Raw genomic sequence first — 21,654 nt, forward strand, 5'->3', positions numbered from 1 at the left:
TACTTCCCAAAACAATTTCCTATGAGTCCTAGTCATAAAAACCTATCAATAATCTTCATGTATTCCTTCTAGCAGGTCCGTTATTATATAAACTCCTACTAGCCCAGAATTATAGGTGACACTAAGACACCACTATCCTCTCCTTAGAGTAAGTATAAAATCTGTTTATTCTCTTCCTCATACATACAGTTAGTCTCAAATGTAACTAAAATGGTTAAAATAGTGAAAACAAACCTATGTAGATATGTAACTTATTGCCTGTCTTTACATTTTCAGGTCTTTCTTTATTAGAGCCACCATTACATACCACACCCCATCAATTTACACAGCTGTGGACCCTAGCCTCAACAGATGCAGATGCAGACATTTGCACAACTACAGCTCGGGGAACATTACAGAAGAGGGGGTGGAAGGGGTGCAAGAGTTGGAAGGTCAGGGGGTGTGCTGTGCGATCCTAATAGTATCAGAAGCTATGCTCACTCGTAAAGTTACATCAACGTGAACATTAGATGAACCAAAGGGACCCCAGTAAACAATAAACATAACAAACTGCATGCTGAAAGCTCACCGGATTATATTAGGGAATGTGTGTGTGTGTGTGTCTGTGTGTGTGTAGAAATACATATATGTATGCAATAACACATGGCTTAAAAGGAAGTCGTGAATTTGAAGGAGAGCAGGAAGGTGTATGTGGAATGATTTGGAGGGAGGAAAGGATTGAAGAACTGTGATAAAATACAATCTCAAAATAAAATTTAAAGAAGGGCTAAAAGAGTCATCGTGCCATTTTGACACAAATGGCCTTCTCCCTGTGTTCGATATATCAGTGTTATCCAGCAAATGGAAGCCATCACACATTGCTTCTTAAAGTCATCTGGCTTACTGATGACTTTTAATTTTTTTTTTTCGGAGAGAAAAAGAGAGATCGTCCCTCTCATCTTCCATTGTTTCTAGAAAAACTGATTGTTGTGTGCTTCTGTGTTACAGGAAAGACCTTTTTTTGGCCTTTTTACATATTATATGGGTTCAATATTTCAAAAAGATTACATACTTTATATCTGTATTATAAATTCTGGTGTGTGGACATAACTTCTAGTGAGATTGTGATTTAAAGTTTCCTCTCAAAATCTCTTTTCCATTTTTCAATTTCTGTTTTAGCTTCTACCTTCTCTAATTAATCGATTGGTGATGGTGGTGATGTATTGTTGGTAATTGATGATCTTATTATTATGGAGAATCCTTGGAAATTAAAAAACAATGTATCATAATGCAGTTGTTTAAAACTTGATTCTAAATGCAGGAATCAGAAGGCATTGCAACACTTCCTTCCAGCTTTGCCAAGCTCCCTCCCTATTTAGTAGAGTCTGCCACTTAAAATAGTGCCTTTGTCTGCACTGTTGTGTTCCCAGGGACAATCCACAAATAACAAAAGTTTTTCATTCTAACTTATTTAATCAGCCTTGCTTCTTCCATTTTAATTAAGTTTTTTTTTCCTGGCTAGAATTTCCAATAATGCAATTTGGAATCTAGTAGTTTAATAGACCAGAAATGCAAGGTGTACATCTTTACTTGACTAAGACCCCAGGCTGAAGCAGACTCCTTCTGTTCTCCTTCAAGCTGGACCATATAAAAAGTAAGAGTTAACTTGGTCCTCAATGGGTATAGAAAGGTACAGAGTGTTTGGGAGTGTGGCCTAGTTAGCAGGTCTCTCTGTGTGAGCTTTGAAGGTGATAATTAACTTCTGGTTCTTGCTCAAGTTGTCTGTTTTTTATCTGGAGAGCAGTGAGCAACAGCAGAATTGGCAAGCTTCTGCCACCCAGACTATAATGGTGCATTTCCACCATCGGGTTCCCTTGAAACCGCTGGCAGGATCAGATCAACTCCCTTAAGAAGTCAGTGTCATGTATATGGTCAGTGTGATGAAAAGTAACTAATACCTTGACTCTGTTTCTTCTTAATAACATGGAAGAGTTGAAATTACAACCTTGAATTTTAAAATGAAAAGGTAATTTAACAAGCAAGTGAAATAAAAGACTCAAGACGTTAAACTTATGTTCAATCTCAATTTTTTGTAGAATTTTATTTATTTATTTATTTTATTGAGAAAAGGAAGAAAAAGAAAGACAAGTTTCCACCTCCTCCCAGCCTCCCATTTCCCTCCCCCTCCTCCCACCCTTCTTCCCCTCCTCTCACTCCTCTCCCCCTCCCTCTCCAGTCCAAAGAGCAGTCAGGGTTCCCTGCCCTGTGGTAAGTCCTAGGTCCTCCCCCCTCCGTCCATATCTAGGAAGGTGAGCATCCAAACTGGCCAGGCTCCCACAAAGCCAGCACATTGCGTAGGATCAAAACCCCATGCCATTGTCCTTGGCGTCTCATCAGCCCTCCTTGTTCACCATGCTCAGAGAGTCCAGTTTTATCCCATGCCTTTTCAGTCACAGTCCAGCTGGCCTTGGTGAGCTCCCAGTAGATCAGCTCCACTGTCTCAGTGGGTGGGTGCACCCCTCGTGGTCCCGACTTCTTGGCTCATGTTCTCCCTCCTTCTGCTCCTCATTGGGACCTTGGGAGCACAGTCCAGTGCTCCAGTGTGGGTCTCTGTCTCTATCTCCCTCGGCTTGGGGAGGGGGAGCCCAAGCCAAGGTCCCCAGTTAGTTCCTTGGGCAGCTGAGGATAGGGAACCTGAAATGACCCTAGCCTATAGCAATACTGATGAATATCTTGCATATCATCATAGAACCTTCATCTGGTGATGGATGGAGATAGAGATAGAATTTTTGTGTTTTTTTAAGCTCCTGTTACGTTATTGGCTGTTTTGCTTTTATAATTTCTTGCTTTATAATAATTTTATATTAGCTAATATATGTTAATATACATTGAATGTATATAAATCTATTATGTATCTTCATTAAAAATCTGAGTAGATGTCAAAGAAATATTTTATACAACTAATTCTTAGTATAGGATAGATCTGTGGGAAAAGTGAACTAGATAATTCAAAACTGAGGCAACTGAAAAAGCAGTAGACAAGGATCTTACAAAATAATGACAATGGTTGACTCAATTTGCCTGCACACTATATGATCCTGAAATCTCTCTCTCTGGTGCTCAGGTCACTCACTAAAGTGAATACTAGAGAACTAGCCCTAGATATTTATGTAGATTCATGCTCATACCTCTTGTCGTCATCATCATCACCATCACCATCATTATCATCATCATCATCATCATGCTCATTACTCGGGATTTCTCTTTTCATTGTTTATGTTGTCTTTCAGTCTCATTGATGACTTTAGCTCTTCATTCTCTTAGCATAGTCTCAGATCTCTTCACATTCTTTTCTTGACACTTAAAATATATTCATTAAAGCATTCAGATATCTTAAGAATCCATGCTGGCCACTTTTCTTCTGTAAGTAACTGATTTGGGGGTTTTGAAAGCATCTGTCACTCTTTGGTACATGTCTTTTAGGAAGTCATCTTCTCCATCTTGACACTTAATGAAACCATTCAGGCAAAAGACAGCAATAAACTGACAATCACTCACACTAGCAATCACGGGCTTAATTGGGGGCTTTAAGTGAAGCTCTTCCCTGATTCCTCCATGAAGTTTTCTTAACACTGGCCCTGCATCCTTCTTTGCATGCTGTACTTTCTTTACAATCACTGAAACGTTCTTTCATTATGGAATCCTGGTTCTCTGTCAATAGCTTCACATATGTTTGCCAACAGGCACAATACACATGCCTCTGACCCAGCTTGTCTGGTTGTGGAAGCAGGAGGAGCAAGAGTTCAGGGTCACCTTCGTCCACACAAGAGTTCAAGGACTGTCTTGGGTACGTAGTGAGTTCAGGGTTAGCTTGAATTCATGAAACTTTCTCACAAAATAAATAACCAAAAAGCACAGACTTCTGTGTCTTGGGATGTTTTCCTGTTTTCTCCAGAGTTATATGCCACATAAATGGGTGTAACCAGTCTGAACATCCACTCTGATCCTTGGTGAGTGGAAATGAGTCTTCTTATTGCCAAATGACTGCCTTATATTTTGCTGCGGATCATTTAAGGCTTCTTTCCATTGAATTGTATTTTCCATATAATTGCATAGATACATTAGACTAGATGAAAATCTATTTCCGTTTTCTGCTGTAAGTGTATGTTCTCATGTGTGTTTCCTGCCTAGGTTAATTATATCAATATTATACAAAGCCTTTCAGAATCGACCTACAGACTAAGTAAGAATGCTTCAGATATACTAATTAGGAGAATGTAAACACTACACAATAATATAACAATAGTCAGCATAATTTAATTCAAAGAAGATACAGAATAGGGGTTAATGAGGAATAGGAGAGGGCAAGGCAGATGTTATATTCTACACAATGGGGAGTTAAGTTAGAACTAAGATAAATAAAAGAAATAAAGATCTCATAAAAATAATACCATGAAAAACCTCAAATAGCAACAGTAAAGCAAATGCTCATATTGATCTCTTATAAATTAGAATTTAGGACAGGCAGTATAATAGACTAAAAGAAACCGAAGTGGCCCAGCTCAGAATCTGCAGAACAATTCAGTAAGCTATATACGAAGATAAAAGCAGTTTATCTGCCACACAGCAGTGTTTACAAAGATGAGAAAAGACACAATATAGTTATCTGCCTTTGTGGCAAGAGGGGTTTCAGGCCCTGAGTTAGTATTCAAGTTGCTTCCTCGTGTCCTCTCACATACATATACATTCATAGAATGCTATTATGTGTGTGATACATTTTATAAAAACTGGGTTTAGTAAGGATAGCTATGGGTAAGACTTTTGATATGCAAATTGAGGTTCAGTTTATATATGCAAAGTGTTTATTTATCCCTAAGCGTTATTCTGTTCTTACTTCTCAAAACTTTAATTGTATTAGTGTGGATCATCTTCGCTTTTATGTCATTTCAACCTCTTTCCCTCTCACCTTTTACTTCATTATCCTTATCTAACAGTCATTTCATCCAATTGTCCAAATGCACATAGCAGTTTGCTTAAATGTCTTATTTGTCTTCTTTCAGTGAGTCTTAGAAAATGTTTCTTTGACTCTTTTTCTCTTTGAATGCTTGATAACTTCTCACTAAATACCATTTTAGCTTTTGGGCATTTTCCCCTAATTTTTATTAAATCTTCTCCCCACTATCTCTTTCTGGCTCATGTCTCTTCATTTTGATTTTTAATATGTGTTTATAGAATGTACATCTACATCTACTCTTATCAGTAGAAAGAGGCAGGTAGATGGGATTCTAAATCTTGATTATTTTAGAATTGTTGTACAACAGTGCTATTTTCAATTCTGTGTTTGTTTCATGGAGGAATGGGATATGTGATGAGCAGCTTCTCACCTGCAGTACTCTCTTACATTCTCCTGCCGTCTCATGACCAGGAATTTCCCTATTCCTGGGTAGGTGGCCAAGGCCAAGGACGTTGTCTCCCTTCAGTACCATGAACTTCTCATTTTCTAATGACTAACATTTTGGGAAGTAGTTAGGATAAAATGTTTGGTATGTGTTATAATTTTCCGTCATTTCTTTGAGGTTAGTAGTATTTCCCAAAGAGGAGAGCATCACTGATAAATTATCTCACATTTCCTGTTCCCTCGAAAGTCGAAGTCCACTGACGTCCTCAGTTTTAAGCCTGTGGCTTTATGTTTCTAACCATCAGTGCTAAGAAGCACCATGACCCGGAGCTGCATTTAGCACTGCAGCATTTGCCCTGTTTGGACCCTGTTTGTTTCTGTGCTCTATCTAGAGTCATTTCAGCAGTACCTTCTCGGTGGAGTATTTTCAGTATCTACACCTCTGCTCTGCAGATACCCGCTAATGGCAAAGGACCAGCAACAGATTGACTGAAATCCAATGTACATATTGGTGGTGGTTTGAATGAGAATGGCCCTATTAGGCTCATAGATTTGAATGCGGATCCAGGTGTGGAACTCTCAGCTACCTCTCCAACACCATATATGCCTGCATGGTGTCAAGTCTCCTGCTGTGATGACAATGGACTAACCATCTGAAACTGTAAGTCGGCCCCAAATACATGCTTTCTTTTATAAGAGTTGCCATGATCATGGTATCTCTTCCTAGCAATAGAACACTGACATACAATAGAACACCATATCATACACAGAAGTTTTAAATATACATTATTTTGTACATCTTATAAAGGTGAAATTCTGTGTCTCAAAAAGCATTATTTTGTATGACAGGAAGCTAATTCCCTCCTTATTTAGAGAAAGTTTGTACGCAATAGTTGAAATATGGTTAACTGCTACTAGCTTAGGGGCCAATCCAAACTAAATGAGAAACTGTTTCTCAAAAATAATTCCATATTTGTTATATGGAATCAGTAAATTTTAGAAAGCTTAAATTATGATTAAATCATTCATGATGAAACTTCAAAATATATTATTGCTTAATATTATGGTATAGTACTGGTTCCTATAGAAAACTATATATTGTATATATGCCTATATTATATATATATATATGTTCAATGACTAGAAGAAATGGAGATAAAGGGAGAAAGAGAAACACACGTGGTAAAAAATGTAGAAAGGCAGAGAGACACCATGATTAAAACTGTTAGAATTTCTGCCTGCAGCCACTGAAGTATAGACCAAAACTCAATTATTCTGTGCATGAAAAGGAATGAGAGGGTATATTATCAAAAACAGGCTATGACTAGAAAAAAGACTGACAAGAGTTTAAATGGGAAAAATAGAAGCTGATAACTGAGGGACATTCGTAATGAAATGCTATGTATAATGTAACTTTAATTTTCTTACTTTCCAGTGAAATTTGGAGTGGCATCTTTACTCTCTTTTAGCTTTGAAAAGTGGATTTTTCATTCAATGGAATAAAAAATGGAATCAAAGACTGCTGTAGAAGATAATTTTTGGACGAAACAAGACAAAGCATCAACAGGAAATTGTTTCACAAAATAGGTCGGGTACTTTCCTTTTTCATTGAATACTTTATATTCCATTAAAGACCTTTTAAAGAATCGACTTTTGTTTAATATACTCTTTACCCATGAGCTCATGCTATTTTTACATAGATGGCACTGGGGATAGTGACTACAAGGTTACTATCACACACAGTATTCCACTGCTCCTTGTTGCAAGAAGGAAGTCTCTGTCTTTATCTGGATACCCACTGCTCAATCTTTAAGACCCAACAGATCACTCAAAGTTCACAGAGAATGCCCTGGTGAATATCAATTAGCAAAACATATTGAACAAACACGAATGTGAGAGACTAACTTATGGGGAGGAGGGAAATACATAGGGGAAGGAGGGAAGTGAGGAATGTGAGTGGTAAGCAGGTCGTGCATGTAAAACTGTCTGAAACTAAATTTAATTACACATTAAGTAAAAAAAAATCAACCAATAATATTGGTTGAATTAATTTTTAAAGTCTTGTTTCAGATTATCCCTTGCAAGTTCATTACCTGAAGTTAACTAAAGGTCAGATACAGGGCTCACAGATGATGAGCATATACTACACTCCAAATTAAGGCATCTACTGAGCGTTCTTTTCCCGCCACACTTTCTATGCTGACTTTTCAAAAGGTTTTGAACAACTGGACAATTATCTCACTTACTTTTGCATTAAGTATCTTCAAATATTTAGTAGCCAAACCACTGAAAAGTAGTGATTTATGTGCATCTCTCTTTTATCATTTAAATAAAAACCAAAACACATTGTAGCTACTCCTTGTTACAATGTTTACCACGCTATATTTTCATTTTAGTGTTGTTTAGAACTATGAATTGAAACAATGTTTAGGTCATTCAATTTCCTACTTCTTGTATATAACACTTAGAAATTTGTTCTCAGTCTTACCACTGAAAAGCAGTGTGTGTTACCAATCAATTATGATTTAAAATTGCACTTATTCATTATTTCATCATAAAGTCGTTTGGCATGTAGTGCATTGTGATATAACAGTTTCATACCTGTAATATGCCTGTCACAGGGTAGGTTTCTGCTCTGTGACTTTAGCAGCTTTATGAAGACTAACTAAATTTCGTTACGTTGCAGTTTTGTATTCTTCAGCAACCGATAAGAGAAGCATTGCACATCTTACTGCTCTTTGGTTAATTATGTGAAGACATTTGCAACCTGTTCTTCAACATTCTGCTTCCCTTAATGACCTCCATTCCCCTAAAGGATGGGTGTAGGTAGCTAGGCAACTGCAAGAGACATTTTCTTGAAGATTTTGCCTTTAGTGAAGACCCCATCACTTACTAGAAAGTTTCCTCCCAGGAGAAATATTCTGAAGTGAGGGTAAGGGTCTCCTCACTATCTGGATTACTTTCCACATGCATAGGACTCACAGGGCAACTTTCAATGTAAACTCAGCAGCTAGGCAAATTTTTGGCCTGTGAAGAACCAAACCCCAGACAAAGAACTGTTCTCATTGTTTACATAGAATGATGTTGACAAGAGTCACTCACTGGAATATTCCAGTAAGTAGATTTCAGCTTGTTAGTAACTAAGGGAAATTTTCATAAAAGCATTCTCCGACAACAACAGAGACCAACATCATCATCAAAGCGCTCCCCAAATAGGTCAGCACCACGGAGAGGTCTTCCTTATTGAGCACACATGCTTAAGGCAATCCTACACAAAGGTCTCAGGCAAGTGAGTCGGGGTCCTTGCCCTTGGGTTCCATAAACTGCGCCTGCTTGCATTAGGCCATCTCCTCCTCAAGGACTGCCACAATTGCCATTTTCTCCTCATTTTGCTCAGTCTTGGCTTCTGATCCCCTTCCGTGATCCCCTTTTCTTTCTTTGGGGTGGCCTTTTAAAGTTGGGCCTCTGCAACATCTAAGCATCAAACTGGAGTATTTCTCACACAGTTTTATTCACCACCCCCACCACACTGAACTGGGTACAGTTAATGAGGGTAAAGGAATAGCATTTAGCACCAGAAAATGGAGAAAACAAGTCTCTGAGTCTCTTTATAGAGCTACAAAAGATTGATGGCAAGTGTCAGTTTTTCACTTATTGGGAAATTCTCACATTCAAGTGAGCATCCAGCAGTCACCGGACCTAAGTCCAGTGTAGCAGACAGGGATAAGGGGAGAGGACCTTGAAGTCCCTTCAATTTTCAGGATATATGTACAGTGTCCCACTGCCATAATGACTCTACAGAGAATAAGGACAGTCTTACTGTGCTACCACAAAGTCTCAAAAACATTTTAAAACCCTTATATTGCTTCTTGACTATATATAAAGTGCATAATTCCTTCATAGCTATCATTATGCATTATAGTTGCACAATATTTTGGTAAGAGAGTATGAGGTAGTGGCTTCAAAAGAAATGGTGCTATATTGACCGCAATTCTGGGATTCTGCCTCTGTAACTTTCTAATTCCATATTTACATTTCCCTTACCACTGGGAGAAACTCGGAAATTTCAGCAATGTGGCAAATACGTAGCCATCACCAGTTATCACGCCTTGTATCCCACGCAATTACCTTGTGAAGTCTGTCATCTCCATCATGATCATGCACATCTTCTTGGCAAGAACGATGATGTCATTGCTTGTGTCATCCCATATCTCGATCTCAGCATCCAACTTGCTCTTCACCTTTTTGAAATCAGCCACTTGCTCGGCAATTTTCTCCTTTTCTGCCTCGGGCAGTTGAGTCATCTTAGCCTGAAATGTGATAATTCAATTTAAAATCACTCCTCTGCCAAGGCAGCATATTAGGAAAAAGCATTCGCTACAGAACATTTATACAAATACTTCATTTAACATCAAGATACCTAAAGTTTAAGTCACCCAATCTGAAGCTTCCTATTGGATTCAAATGGAAAAACCTACACAATTTTAAATATTTGCTCTCAATCTATACAGTTACATTTGAGGTAAGAAACCTTGACACTGGTATCTGATATTTTAATTCTCCTTTATAAAATAGCCTGCTAGTATTCTTCTAGTATGTCAAAATTTTAAATTGATTATAAACAAATCCGAAGTATCACACTTGTTTAAATGCAAATTCTTAATTTACTTTTAATTGTATTAATAGAACACTTCAAAAGTTAGTTAAACAAAATCTACTTGAAATGACACTATATCTACTATATATACATATATACACAAAACATATAGATCCTTAAGCAATGTATGTACATTTATAAACAATTGCATGTGCTTATTTAAAATTATAGATGATATATAAATATATAATCTATTCAAAACATTCAGATCCATGTTAGCATATACACTGTGCCCATGGAAGAATAAGAGCGAAGGGCAGGATTTATGAAGGGCATCCTCCCTCATTAGCATACCAGATCCAGAGGTGCTGCTCAAGCAGCAAACATTATCTGCTTTGGCATGATAGCACTCCGTGGCTATGTTACAATCTTAACAGCATGCAAATTGCATCTTCCCATTGCATCTGAAATGAGGCTTTGGTAGGAAACCATGCAAACTCAAACACCACCGAATTCTCAACCTCAGCTCCTGGAATTTGTTAATTTTGTCAAGTAGAAGAGAGAGAGAAAGAGAGAGAGAGAGAGAGAGAGAGAGAGAGAGATAATCCTGAAGTAAAAATGGTTTGATATTTCAAAGACCATAAAATCTCATGAAGCTGTCCATGCAATTATATTGTTAAATAGTTAGGTCTAAGTCCAATCCCGGCAACACACACATACACACAAATACATTCACATACAAATACACACTCAAATATAACACATAGAGACATATGTATAGACACAGGCGTGCACACAGATACATCCATGGACATAAGCATATACACATACATAAATAATAACACACACTAGAATATCAGATATTTTCTAGTAATACGTATATGTAGGTGGAAAAGTAGGTATTTTGAAAAAGACAAAACGTGAATGTTGAAGTTTCTTATTAGAGTATTTACATAGAAATTATGATATTTATATGTGTTTCTGGATCCTAGGGAATGAGCACCTATTAATGGGAAAGGAATATCAGGAAATTTTGTGATTTCCTGAATATTACGTTCAAATAGTAAAAACATTTCTCATTGGATCAATAATGTATAATAACAAAAAATTCTTAGCTAAATTAAATAAAGAAATTAGGCCGGGTGTGATGGTACACAACTTTAGTCCCAGCACTCAAGAGGCAAAGGCAGAAGTCTCTAGTAGTTTGAGGCCAGCCTGGTCTACCTAGTGTGTTCTTGGCTAGCAAGAGATACATAAAGAACCCATGTCTTTTAAAAAATTAAAATAATGGTAAGTAGGAAATACAAAAAAATACAAATCAAAATATCAATATGTATACTCTGTCATTTACTTTTAGTTTCTTATTAACCTAACCTATGATCTCCACTTAATGCCATTAAGACTCACAGGATTAGGATGTTTTGTTTGACCTCTACTATAAGGCTGTCTGGTGTGGTTTCCTTAAAATTCCTTAGCATCAGCCTCCCCTGTATTAAGCGTTCAACAAAAGACATATTCCTTATTCAAAAGAAAACTTATTTATGTTATAGTCATATTTCCAGCACATTTTTATTTTTCATTTAATTTCCTTTAAAGACTAAGGTTAAATTTCCTGGAACTAGAATTTTTTTAAAGATGTATTTTATTTTTAATTATGCATATGTATTTGTGTATGTGGGGGGTGTACGTGGAGAGGGTGCAGGGGGTGTTTATGTGTGGATGTGTTTAAGCACATATGTGACAGTGGCTGTGAGGGACAGAGGTTAACGTCCCCACGGAGCTGTTATGACTGACATTTGAAAACTGAACTCAGGTCTTCCTCAGGAACCGTGCCTGCTCTTCGTCGCTGAGTCATCTCCTCAGCCCAGAGGCTAGATTTTTAATTATTGTGCTATACAATTTTGCTTTCTTAGCAACCAAAAGTAGTTTTTCCCCCCTCTGTTTTCTCTCTTAGGAAATGTGTCCCACACAGAGTGTTAAAAGCCAAGCAGCTTTTCCTACTGCTGGCATATGGCAAGGGACATAAATGAAGATACAGTTCACTACTACCAGAATCAAAAGTAATAACAAGTATGTTAAGTAAATTGTAAGCTATCAACCTGTTAAACGAGCTTGGAAATAGAAATAGGTTTTCTCCATCTTGAATACTGGCCGTTATTTTTCTCTTCTCGTAAAATGTTTATACATTCAAGTACTAATAATCGTGAATAGATTCGGCAGAGGCATCTGTGTATAACCTATATCTGAGAGGTAAGAGAGCTAATGATTCTGTGGTGTTGGCTGTGCTGGATATATTGTTGTTGTTATTACTATTATTATTATTTGCCAGCTTGACACAAGCTAGAGTCATTTGGGAAGAGGTGCTCTCAACTGAGAAAATGTCTCTATCTGATTGACAATAATGCCGATAATCAGAATAATCCATAGTGCGGAGTTTTATTGAATATTAGTGAAAATTATTCACTAATGACATAATAAAATATTAAGGTGGGGATGTGGTCAAGGGTTTTCTAAGTTTTATTCTTTTTTTCCCTTTTTTAAATTTATTTTCCATACAAAATATTTACACTTCCTCCTCTCCTCCCATTCCCCCCCTCCCCGATCCCCCACTCCCCCTCCACTCTCTTTAGGAATGTCATTGACCACCTATATGATCTCTAGGAAGTCCTTAATCCCCTTAAGTAAGTTTCCCCAACAAAATGACAGTAACTACAACTTCCTCCCTCCTCCTGAGGGAGCCCAGTGGATAATTGCACAACATGGCAATGGTAACTGTCACAGACAGGAAACTCATAGGTTACATTTGACATACTCTCAGTTCACATGGCGAGTTACAACCAAATGACTTTTGGCTCTGACAAGAGAATGGTCAGAGGTTGAACCAGAGTTTGTAAAATTGAGGTTCTGGAGGATTCTAGTTTTTCTGTGCACAGGACAGAAACAATAATGGATGATTAAATTACTGTCTGACACTTTAACTGAAGGGTTTAAGTGGATCTATGAATAATTTATTAAATATCATCAATCAATTTCAATCACTAGGAAAATTTAAAAGTAAAACCCAAGAGAATACTTGATGTTGAGGATTCTAGATTTTTTTTTAAAAAATGCTTTTTGAATTATTTTGTACAAGGTGTGAAAAAAACAGAAATGATGCTTAAGACAATTGAGGTCAAGTAGCAATTCTGACATATATAGACGGGTATCTAAAGGTCTAGGCTCAGTGTCTACAAAAAAAGAATTTTGATGCAAATAGCGTTGTAGTTTCGTGCCATATGAATGATACCACATTGTGTATCAACTTGGGGGCTTAAAACCAAATCCGATGAAAATAATTGTCAGTGACTTGACCGAGGTAGGCACCATTTCTTTATTTGAGGTCCCATCTTCATAAAAGCCACATTAGGTAAGTACTAGGGTTATTCCAATTTACTCATGGGGAAAATAAATATCTCTAAGAGGACTAAGCCATGTAATAAGAGTCTAGTGTCGAGCAATGTTTGAACCAAGATTCAAACCATAAAGCGTAGCCAGAAATTCTTCTTCTATTACCATGGCAACAAACATGAGCAATGTCACCCAAAATGCACCAAAACATCCACACTGTCCATGGAGGTATTCTCCAGCACCCGCACGTCACAGAATCAGTCTTCCCTCTGCAGTCTCCACAGCTTCCTTCTTTCCTAGACTGCGTTGAGTGTCACATACTTAGAAATATTTAATCACAGAATAAGAAAGAGGAAACCTAGCAAAACAAATCTACATATTTGATTGACGTTTCTCAGAATAAGTTTTCCATATGGGCTAGAAACCTCAGGAAATGCAAACCTTGCTTTTCTTTATTATTCTGTTCTGCTAAGGACGGCCATCATGTCCCTGTCATCTGTCACATTTCCTTGTGTATCCATCTCGTCCTATGTATTTCCAGCTCTACTTTCTAGCATTAGTTTCCTCTTTCACTGAAATGTTTACTTCAATTTTACAATTCTTAACATTTATTTAACAGTATAATATAGGAAAATATTTAGGTAATAAATTTATCATTGGAACTGTTTTAATTATTTATTTTATGTTTTGGAAATTAAATTACAACAATCTCCTCTTCCCTCTTCTCCCTTCAACACATTGTGTATATCCCTCTGTGCTCTTTTTCAAATTGATGGCTTTTTCTTTCACTAACTATTGCTACCTATATGTGTGTGTGTGTGTGTGTGTGTGTGTGTGTGTGTGTGTGTGTGTGTGTGTATGTATATACAACCTGCTCAGTCTTTAAAATATTACTCTCATGTGTGTTCCAGCACGGATCATTTGATATCAGAATACCAGTTGGTGTCTTATTACATGGGATGACTATTTCTCTGGAATTATTTTTACAATTAGAGAAAAATCTATGACCCTAGCAAAAGAACCAATAATACACATGACTGATGCCCTGTAAGCCTTTAACTATCTTTATCTAATGATCTCCTAGAATAATACTCAGTATCTAGATTTCTGAACCCATAGATAAATAACCATGAATTCACAATCTATGAACTTGTATTTGCTGTTCCATGTTGAGAACTCATATCTGATCTGCTACTAAGTAATGCACATATTTATGTTCTGCTTGTTGACCTGCATGGATGGTACTCCACTGTGTACACAGGACAATACTCTGCTGTGTAAACAGGCTACCATTTCACTGTGTAAATGGAATGGTACCCCACTGTGTAAACCAGACAGCACTACCCTTGGTTAACTGCAGTGTTCCAATATCTTACATATACAAGCAAGTGCTTCACGATGTAAACAAGCCAGTTCTCCATTGTGTAAACAGGATGGTGCCCCTCTCCAAACTGGGTGCTATTCCATTTTGTAAACTAGATGGCACTGTACCATGTAAACAAGCAGGGGCTTCACTACTTCACTGTGTAGACAGGCGGGTATTTCACTGGATAAACTGGACAGTATTCCACTCAGTAAACAGGCACCCTTTGTTTTGTGTTTCTCAAGGTTTTGAAGATACTACATTTTTCTCTTTTATGGGCAACAAGTAACTTTGGTTCCTTCTTTAGCAATAAATCTTCTAGCGTTTCTTCTGTGCATATAAACAGATGTGAAACTCGAGTGTCACAAGGCATTTAGTAATCTTTGTCTCATTTCTTTTTCTTACATCCACACTCTCTGTGCCCTCCAGCTAAGCAATTCTGCTCGTTGTTACATATAAACATCTTCAGGTATATCCCATTTAGTATTTTCTTATCCTCTTCTCCTTCTTCACCTTTCTTTGACTAAGTTGTATCATCTTTCTAGACCTAATTGAACAGTACATAGCACTTTCTTTAGCTTCCCATCTATGTAGAATTTAGATTACTCTACCAATTCTTTGTTTGTAAATGTTTACAGTGTTCTTTGTTATAGCCTAATCATTAATGAAGACAAAAATACAACTTCCTAAAGGAAAGTCTTTAAAGAAAGAATAACCGTTAACAATAGTTTTTTCTATTGTTTTGATTTTTGATATTCTCCCTTAGAATATAAGTTCTCTGAAAATAAGACTATAATTGATAATAAATAACTTCAATTCGGGGAGTTATTAATATGACTATCTGCAAGCTAGCTTGTCCTGGTGGAACAAGCCATAACCTCAGTCACTTGACAGGACAATAAAGGAGGATCACAAATCTAGGGTTTTTCTAGGCTATAGAATAAATTCAAAGTCAATTAGATAACTTAGTAAGCCGGGGTGGTGGTGGTGCACGCCTTTAATCCCAGCACTTGGGAGGCAGAGGCAGGCAGTTCTCTGTGAGTTCGAGACCAGCCTGGTCTACAAGAGCTAGTTCCAGGACAGGGTCCAAAACCACAGAGAAACCCTGTCTCTAAAAATCAAAAAAAATACATAAATAAAAACTAATATAAAAGTATGGGATGCTAGAGAAATAGCTCAGTGGTAGTTTAGTACAAATGTATGAGAACCCGACTCCAATTTCAAAGATAAAATCAACAATCCAAGACCTAAAGAAGCATATGTCCACAATATTACATGTACAGATTTTATACTTTTCTCTGTGGCTTACACTGTAGACTAATATAAAGCTTCTACAAACAGGAGGATTTCAAATGTGTTTTCTTGATTTTTTTTCCTGTCCACCTGGATATTTTATTCTTCATTATACTCATCATTTCTATATAAAATGATTTTTTTTTGGTTTTTCGAGACAGGGTTTCTCTTGTGGTTTTGGAGCCTGTCCTGGAACTAGCTCTTGTAGACCAGGCTGGTCTCGAACTCACAGAGATCCGGCTGTCTCTGCCTCCCGAGTGCTGGGATTAAAGGCGTGCGCCACCACCGCCCGGCTATAAAATGCTTTTTTGCTAGATGATTTTATTACACCTGTGGAAGGTAAGGAAAGAGCTGGGAGAGAGCTTCTTGATTAGTGTGTTTGCTGTCCAATCAGGACTGGAATTCAGATCCCAGCATCCACTTGTCAGGCTAGATGATGCAAAATGCCTATTACTTTAGCTCCAAACCATCCTATGCCCTCTATTGGCATGCTTATACACACAGAAATGGGTACATCTCCCCAAACAGATCCACAAATAAAAAAATTAAGTAAATAAATAACCATTTAAAAAATGAAAGATAGGGGGAAGATATCATAGTAGGAAAAAAAGTAGGAATTTTGATATAGATCTTCACTCAACTTTAATGTTGACTAGTGTGACTCATATAGCAAGAAACTTAACCATTCTAAATCTCAGTGTATTGAACAATAATTAACTCACATATGAGTTTTGTTCAGATGAAAGCTATGTGCATGCATATAGACAATAGTACCACACGTATGAAGGTCTTTGGTAAGTGGTGCTTACCGACAGAACACAGAAGATATTTAAACTAGCCTAAAAGACTTTGAAAATCTTTGGAGGAACGGATGGCACACTGTTCACTTGTCCCACCTCACAGAGCCAAGACACACCCAAAGTCAAACTGAGCAAATGAGTCCCACAATCACAAAGACCACAGAAATACTAAGCTTGATATACTCACCCAATTACCAACAAGACACACTGATATATTTCACACACTGAACAATTAAGGACCTGTATGTCCCAGAGAGGTCAATGGTCTTAAAATATTACTAAGCAGGATAGGAGAATATGTGATATTTAATTTTAAATATAAGCCATTCTATTTTTATTACTTTTCTGTTTTCCTCAACTATAAACATTTTTATGGACAATTAATTCCTAGGTACATCTTATGACTTTATAGTCGCCTATCCAAGAAACACAGATTTTGAATTTTATTCATAGAAATATACAATTTAAATGATCATAGTATGTTAAAGTATAGTAATATACATGTCACGACCATGGAAATTATGTCCATAGAGGTCAAGTGTAAATCCCTCTCTTGTTAAAAAACATGGCCTTTCAAATATTCAAGTATTTTTACTTTCTATAAAACAGTTATTAGTGAAGACAGTTTGTATCTAGCTTTCAGGGAAATATAAAATTCACAAAACACATTTGGGCTATAGATGTAGAGACTGAACACAGACTGGATATCACACAATGTTAGGAGATGATTAATGAGTTTATTCAATATGATGGCATCCATAATGTTTGGACTTGACTATAATAATATTAAGATGTGAACAGCTACAATGTTTTAAATTACTTTGAAGTCTTTCAGAAAAAAACCAAACAGTGGAACCATTATATATCACTTCCCAAACCAATTATCAGGGCATGGAGAATAAATCCTGGCAAATAGTATTCTTAAATGGATGCTATATTACATGCATTACAATCATGGTGAATTTAGTAGCATGAGGCAATTACTAATGCCCTGATCAGCTTCTTTGGGGAAACAGGAATACTGTATTTATCTTCCTAAGAAAGCCAGGTCCAGACTGTCTCAGTACAACAATGACCTCATCAGATATGACTAGCTATGGTATTTTTTTATTTTTTTGAAGCTATCTATATCTTTCGTACTTTTAATATCTTTTTCTTATCTCTCTTAATAACAGCCATGCACTCCTCTCTGAGGCACTCTGTTATGGTTTTGGCAATTGCTAGCTATTAGGCAATTCTTCATGTCCCCTCTCCTTTCTTGTTATATGACAGTCTGGACTCAATACTAGGGAACTGAGAGAACTGAGAGGAGGGTTTTCAATCTGTTTTCCACAAGATGGCTTTTGTTCCATGAAAACAATCATCAGATGCTGTTAACTGTACCTTTTCTCTCATTTTCTTTTTTTACAGTTTTTCATTTCTAGACACTTCTTCAAAAGTATCTTTCTTATCCACGTAATCGACATCAGGGTTCCTTCAGAGTTACCACTTGTGTCTCAATCCCCTCATAAAGTGACTTCCAACTGCTCGAATCCTGGCTGACCCAGAATATGGTCCTTCGTGCAGGGTGCAATGTTTACTCTACAAGGAGTCTAAAACTATTCTATAAATTTCATAATATATATATATATATATATATATATATATATATATATATATATATAATTTACTTTTATTTAATACACAACAAAAGTACATTAAAAACTTCACACCATATCTAAATACCTACACATTAAATTATTTCGACGCTAGCTGTTTCAATTTTGAAACTAATTTAGATGCAATTGCATTGTGCTTCCCGAAGTCATTATTGCAGGGTGTTGATAGTTGCCTATGCCATGCAAACAGACAGTATATAAATTTTTGAGCAATTCAATAAATAAATATTGGGAAGACTGTAAGCGAGTCAAACAAGCTCTAGGAACCCACTCATTACAGCATGTAACTCAAATCAAATTCTCTTCCACTCCACAGATAAGTTTAGATACCTGAATTTCATGCCCCAGTTTACCGTAAATTGGTTGGAAGTAGACAGGGGACGTGTTGGTATGAGCACAAGGACAGAAAATGAAACGGGAGATGGAGCTGGAGGATACTGGAGATGTGCTAGTTTATACACGAGCTTCCCCGCGTATAGCAGCTCACCCCCACCCAGCGCGCTATTTCAGCACAGTGTGGAGTTTCGTCAGAATTGAGGCCATGAACCACCTTCAGTGCACTCCCCCAGCATGAAGTGATGTCTGCTGCACAAAATTCTCTACTGCCACCCAGGCTGACAAAGAGCCTGCAAGAGTCCTGGGCAGAAGATGCACACTTTATATATTTAGGATTTCAAATTATTCAAGGAAGGAATCATGAACTACAAGTTGGAAACAAATTCCACTAATCACTTTATTCATGTAAGTCATGAAAAACTATATAAATACTGTCCTACTAACATAGGCATAATTTTAAAAAGATTTAGATGGCTACTATTTCTAAGCACATTTTCTTTGTTTTTACATTTTAAATACCTGTGGACATTCACGTCTATCTTTGAGGGTTATATGTTATGTACATGATTATGTAACATAAAGTTCATATAGATTATGAGGTATCTAAAAATTTGCATAGTATACCATCTATTTACCAAGTTATGGGTTTTAAAATGTAACATAAAATAGCTTATGCTATTGTGGAAATTACAGAAACATTATTTCTTGGTGATTCTGCTCAACCAATAATTATTGATGCATCTGTTCATTTGTGACATAACTTCCACAGTTATTTCAAGTTTTCATAGTTTGATAATTAAATAAATTTATATAAAACTGATTTCTTATAGTGAAAAATTCAAAATCATTCATGAACTTTGCACACATTATACTGAAACCACCTCTGTAGTCATTTTTTTATCCCTACCTTTCTATTCTTACTATCACATACATTTCACTTGATATTAATATTTGACAGTTAGATGCCATCAGGACAATTCAATATTTAAAATGCCTTTAAGATCATCTATGTCTATCAGTTGTGTATTTGGCAAAAATCCATCAAAGTATTTAGGGGCAGCATAAAGAGTCTCAAGAAGTTAAGTGAAAACAAAATTTCAGCCTGTCTGACTTTATCAAGGTTGTAGAATAGAGAGAAAAATGTGGCTTCTAATATTCTGGGTATATTTGAAACATGCATCATGCAAATGAACGAGTGGCCCATTGTACAGCTAAACCCACAAACAATGGTTTCTTTAGTTGTTAACAATTGCTGCAGCCAATGGGTAGTTCCAAAGCCATGGTCATACAGATGGCCCTGGTGGAACTCACTGAGTCACAAAACAAAATGATTTCGATATGAAATTGTAAAGGATCTTTGTGTGGAGTCTGGGGGACTGGAAGATAGAGAGATAATAGAGGTTATAAGGGTAAGAGTGCTCATTATACATGGGTAGATGTATAAAATCATGTAAGAAAAGTCTCTCAATTGAATATTAAATATTGGATTGTACTGTCTGATAAAATACTAATGAGCCTAAATTTAAGAATAAATAGCAAACATTTATTTTTTAAAATAAGACAATGCATAAAAAATGATGCTAGAAGAAATCAAAAATCATTACTTTAAGCAAGTAATGTTAGCCTTAGCACATCTCAAAACTCTATCAATAAAAAGTACTTAAAAGGACTATCTGACAGGAAAGAAATATTAATTTTGAAATGTGGATTTTTTTATTTTATTCATTGTGATTAATGTAATGCTTGTGATAGAGAAAAGTAAATGATGAGTGGATATGGGGGGGGAGAAGTGGGTAGACAAAGAAAAGGTGCATCATGACTGGGAAGGTACCAGGTAGAACCTAGTTAATGTTGCGGGTTTAGCTGTACACTGGGCCACTCATTCATTTGCATGATGCATGCTTCAGATATACCCAGAAAATATCAGCGCTTGTCTACATGATGAGCGAATGGTGGAACACTGTGAATAGTCTCTGGATTTGGAGCACCGACTAATATTCTACATCATCTTCTGTGATGTTTATTTTAATGTCCAAGGATAAATGAAAGTGGACATGAGAGTCTCTAGACTGCTATGTATTTTATGACAGTTCAAGCAGTTTTCATAGATACAAATTTAAGTGCTGAGTTAATATATATATATATGCATACTGTACATATATATATATATATACTTATCAATAAATACTCATGCTACCAATAATTGTCTGAAGAAATGCCCCAAGGCTTGATAAAAATCTAAAATTTACTTCTTTCTCCATCACATCTCAATTAAAGAACTCCTCTCTCTATGTGACATGTGGGTAATTCAATTCCAGTTTTTATACTTCTGTGAAGTTATTCTAGATGCAAAAGTCTGCTCTCCATATTCCTTGAGATCCATATGGGCAAATTCAATCAATCATGGTTGAAAATATTTATAAATAATTACAACTTGACTGAAATGCACAGGCTCCTTTTCTCTTGTCAAAACTACCTGAGCACTATATAAAACTGACTATAATATTTTAGCTCATTACATGTTAGCATTATTTATAGACAAAGAGAATAGAGGATACATGTAGCTATCATGCCACTATGCTGTGATTTTACATAGAACATACAAACTTCTGTAAATCTACGTATCCACAGTTTTCTTGAAATCTATCTTGCACACATATCTGGAAAAATAACTATCTACATCAAATTTCTGGCACAGTTACTGCCTCAGACTCAAAACACTTAAAAAAATCCCTTTGTGGATATGAGATACAATAAAATACTAGGCTGGAAGAAAAACATACAACAACAGCAACAACAGTGCTCTAAATTTGTCCATATGGCCAGAGCGCGAGAGAAAATTA

At 36.5% G+C, this 21,654-nt stretch overlaps 1 protein-coding gene across 4 annotated transcripts in view; it reads right to left on the reverse strand.

Moving 5' to 3' along the window:
• Nucleotides 1-21,654, reverse strand: part of Ctnna3 (catenin alpha 3) — a 1,278,003-nt gene that overhangs the window by 101,333 nt on the left and 1,155,016 nt on the right. For all 4 annotated transcript variants that reach the window (XM_075980084.1, XM_075980083.1, XM_075980082.1 and 1 more), the window contains exon 15: nt 9,506-9,687. In XM_075980084.1, the coding sequence (XP_075836199.1) occupies nt 9,506-9,687 (182 nt within the window). The remainder of the gene's footprint in view (nt 1-9,505; nt 9,688-21,654) is intronic.

The sequence above is a fragment of the Microtus pennsylvanicus genome, chromosome 7 (assembly GCF_037038515.1).
Source record: "Microtus pennsylvanicus isolate mMicPen1 chromosome 7, mMicPen1.hap1, whole genome shotgun sequence".
NCBI classification, from domain to species: Eukaryota; Metazoa; Chordata; class Mammalia; order Rodentia; family Cricetidae; genus Microtus; species Microtus pennsylvanicus.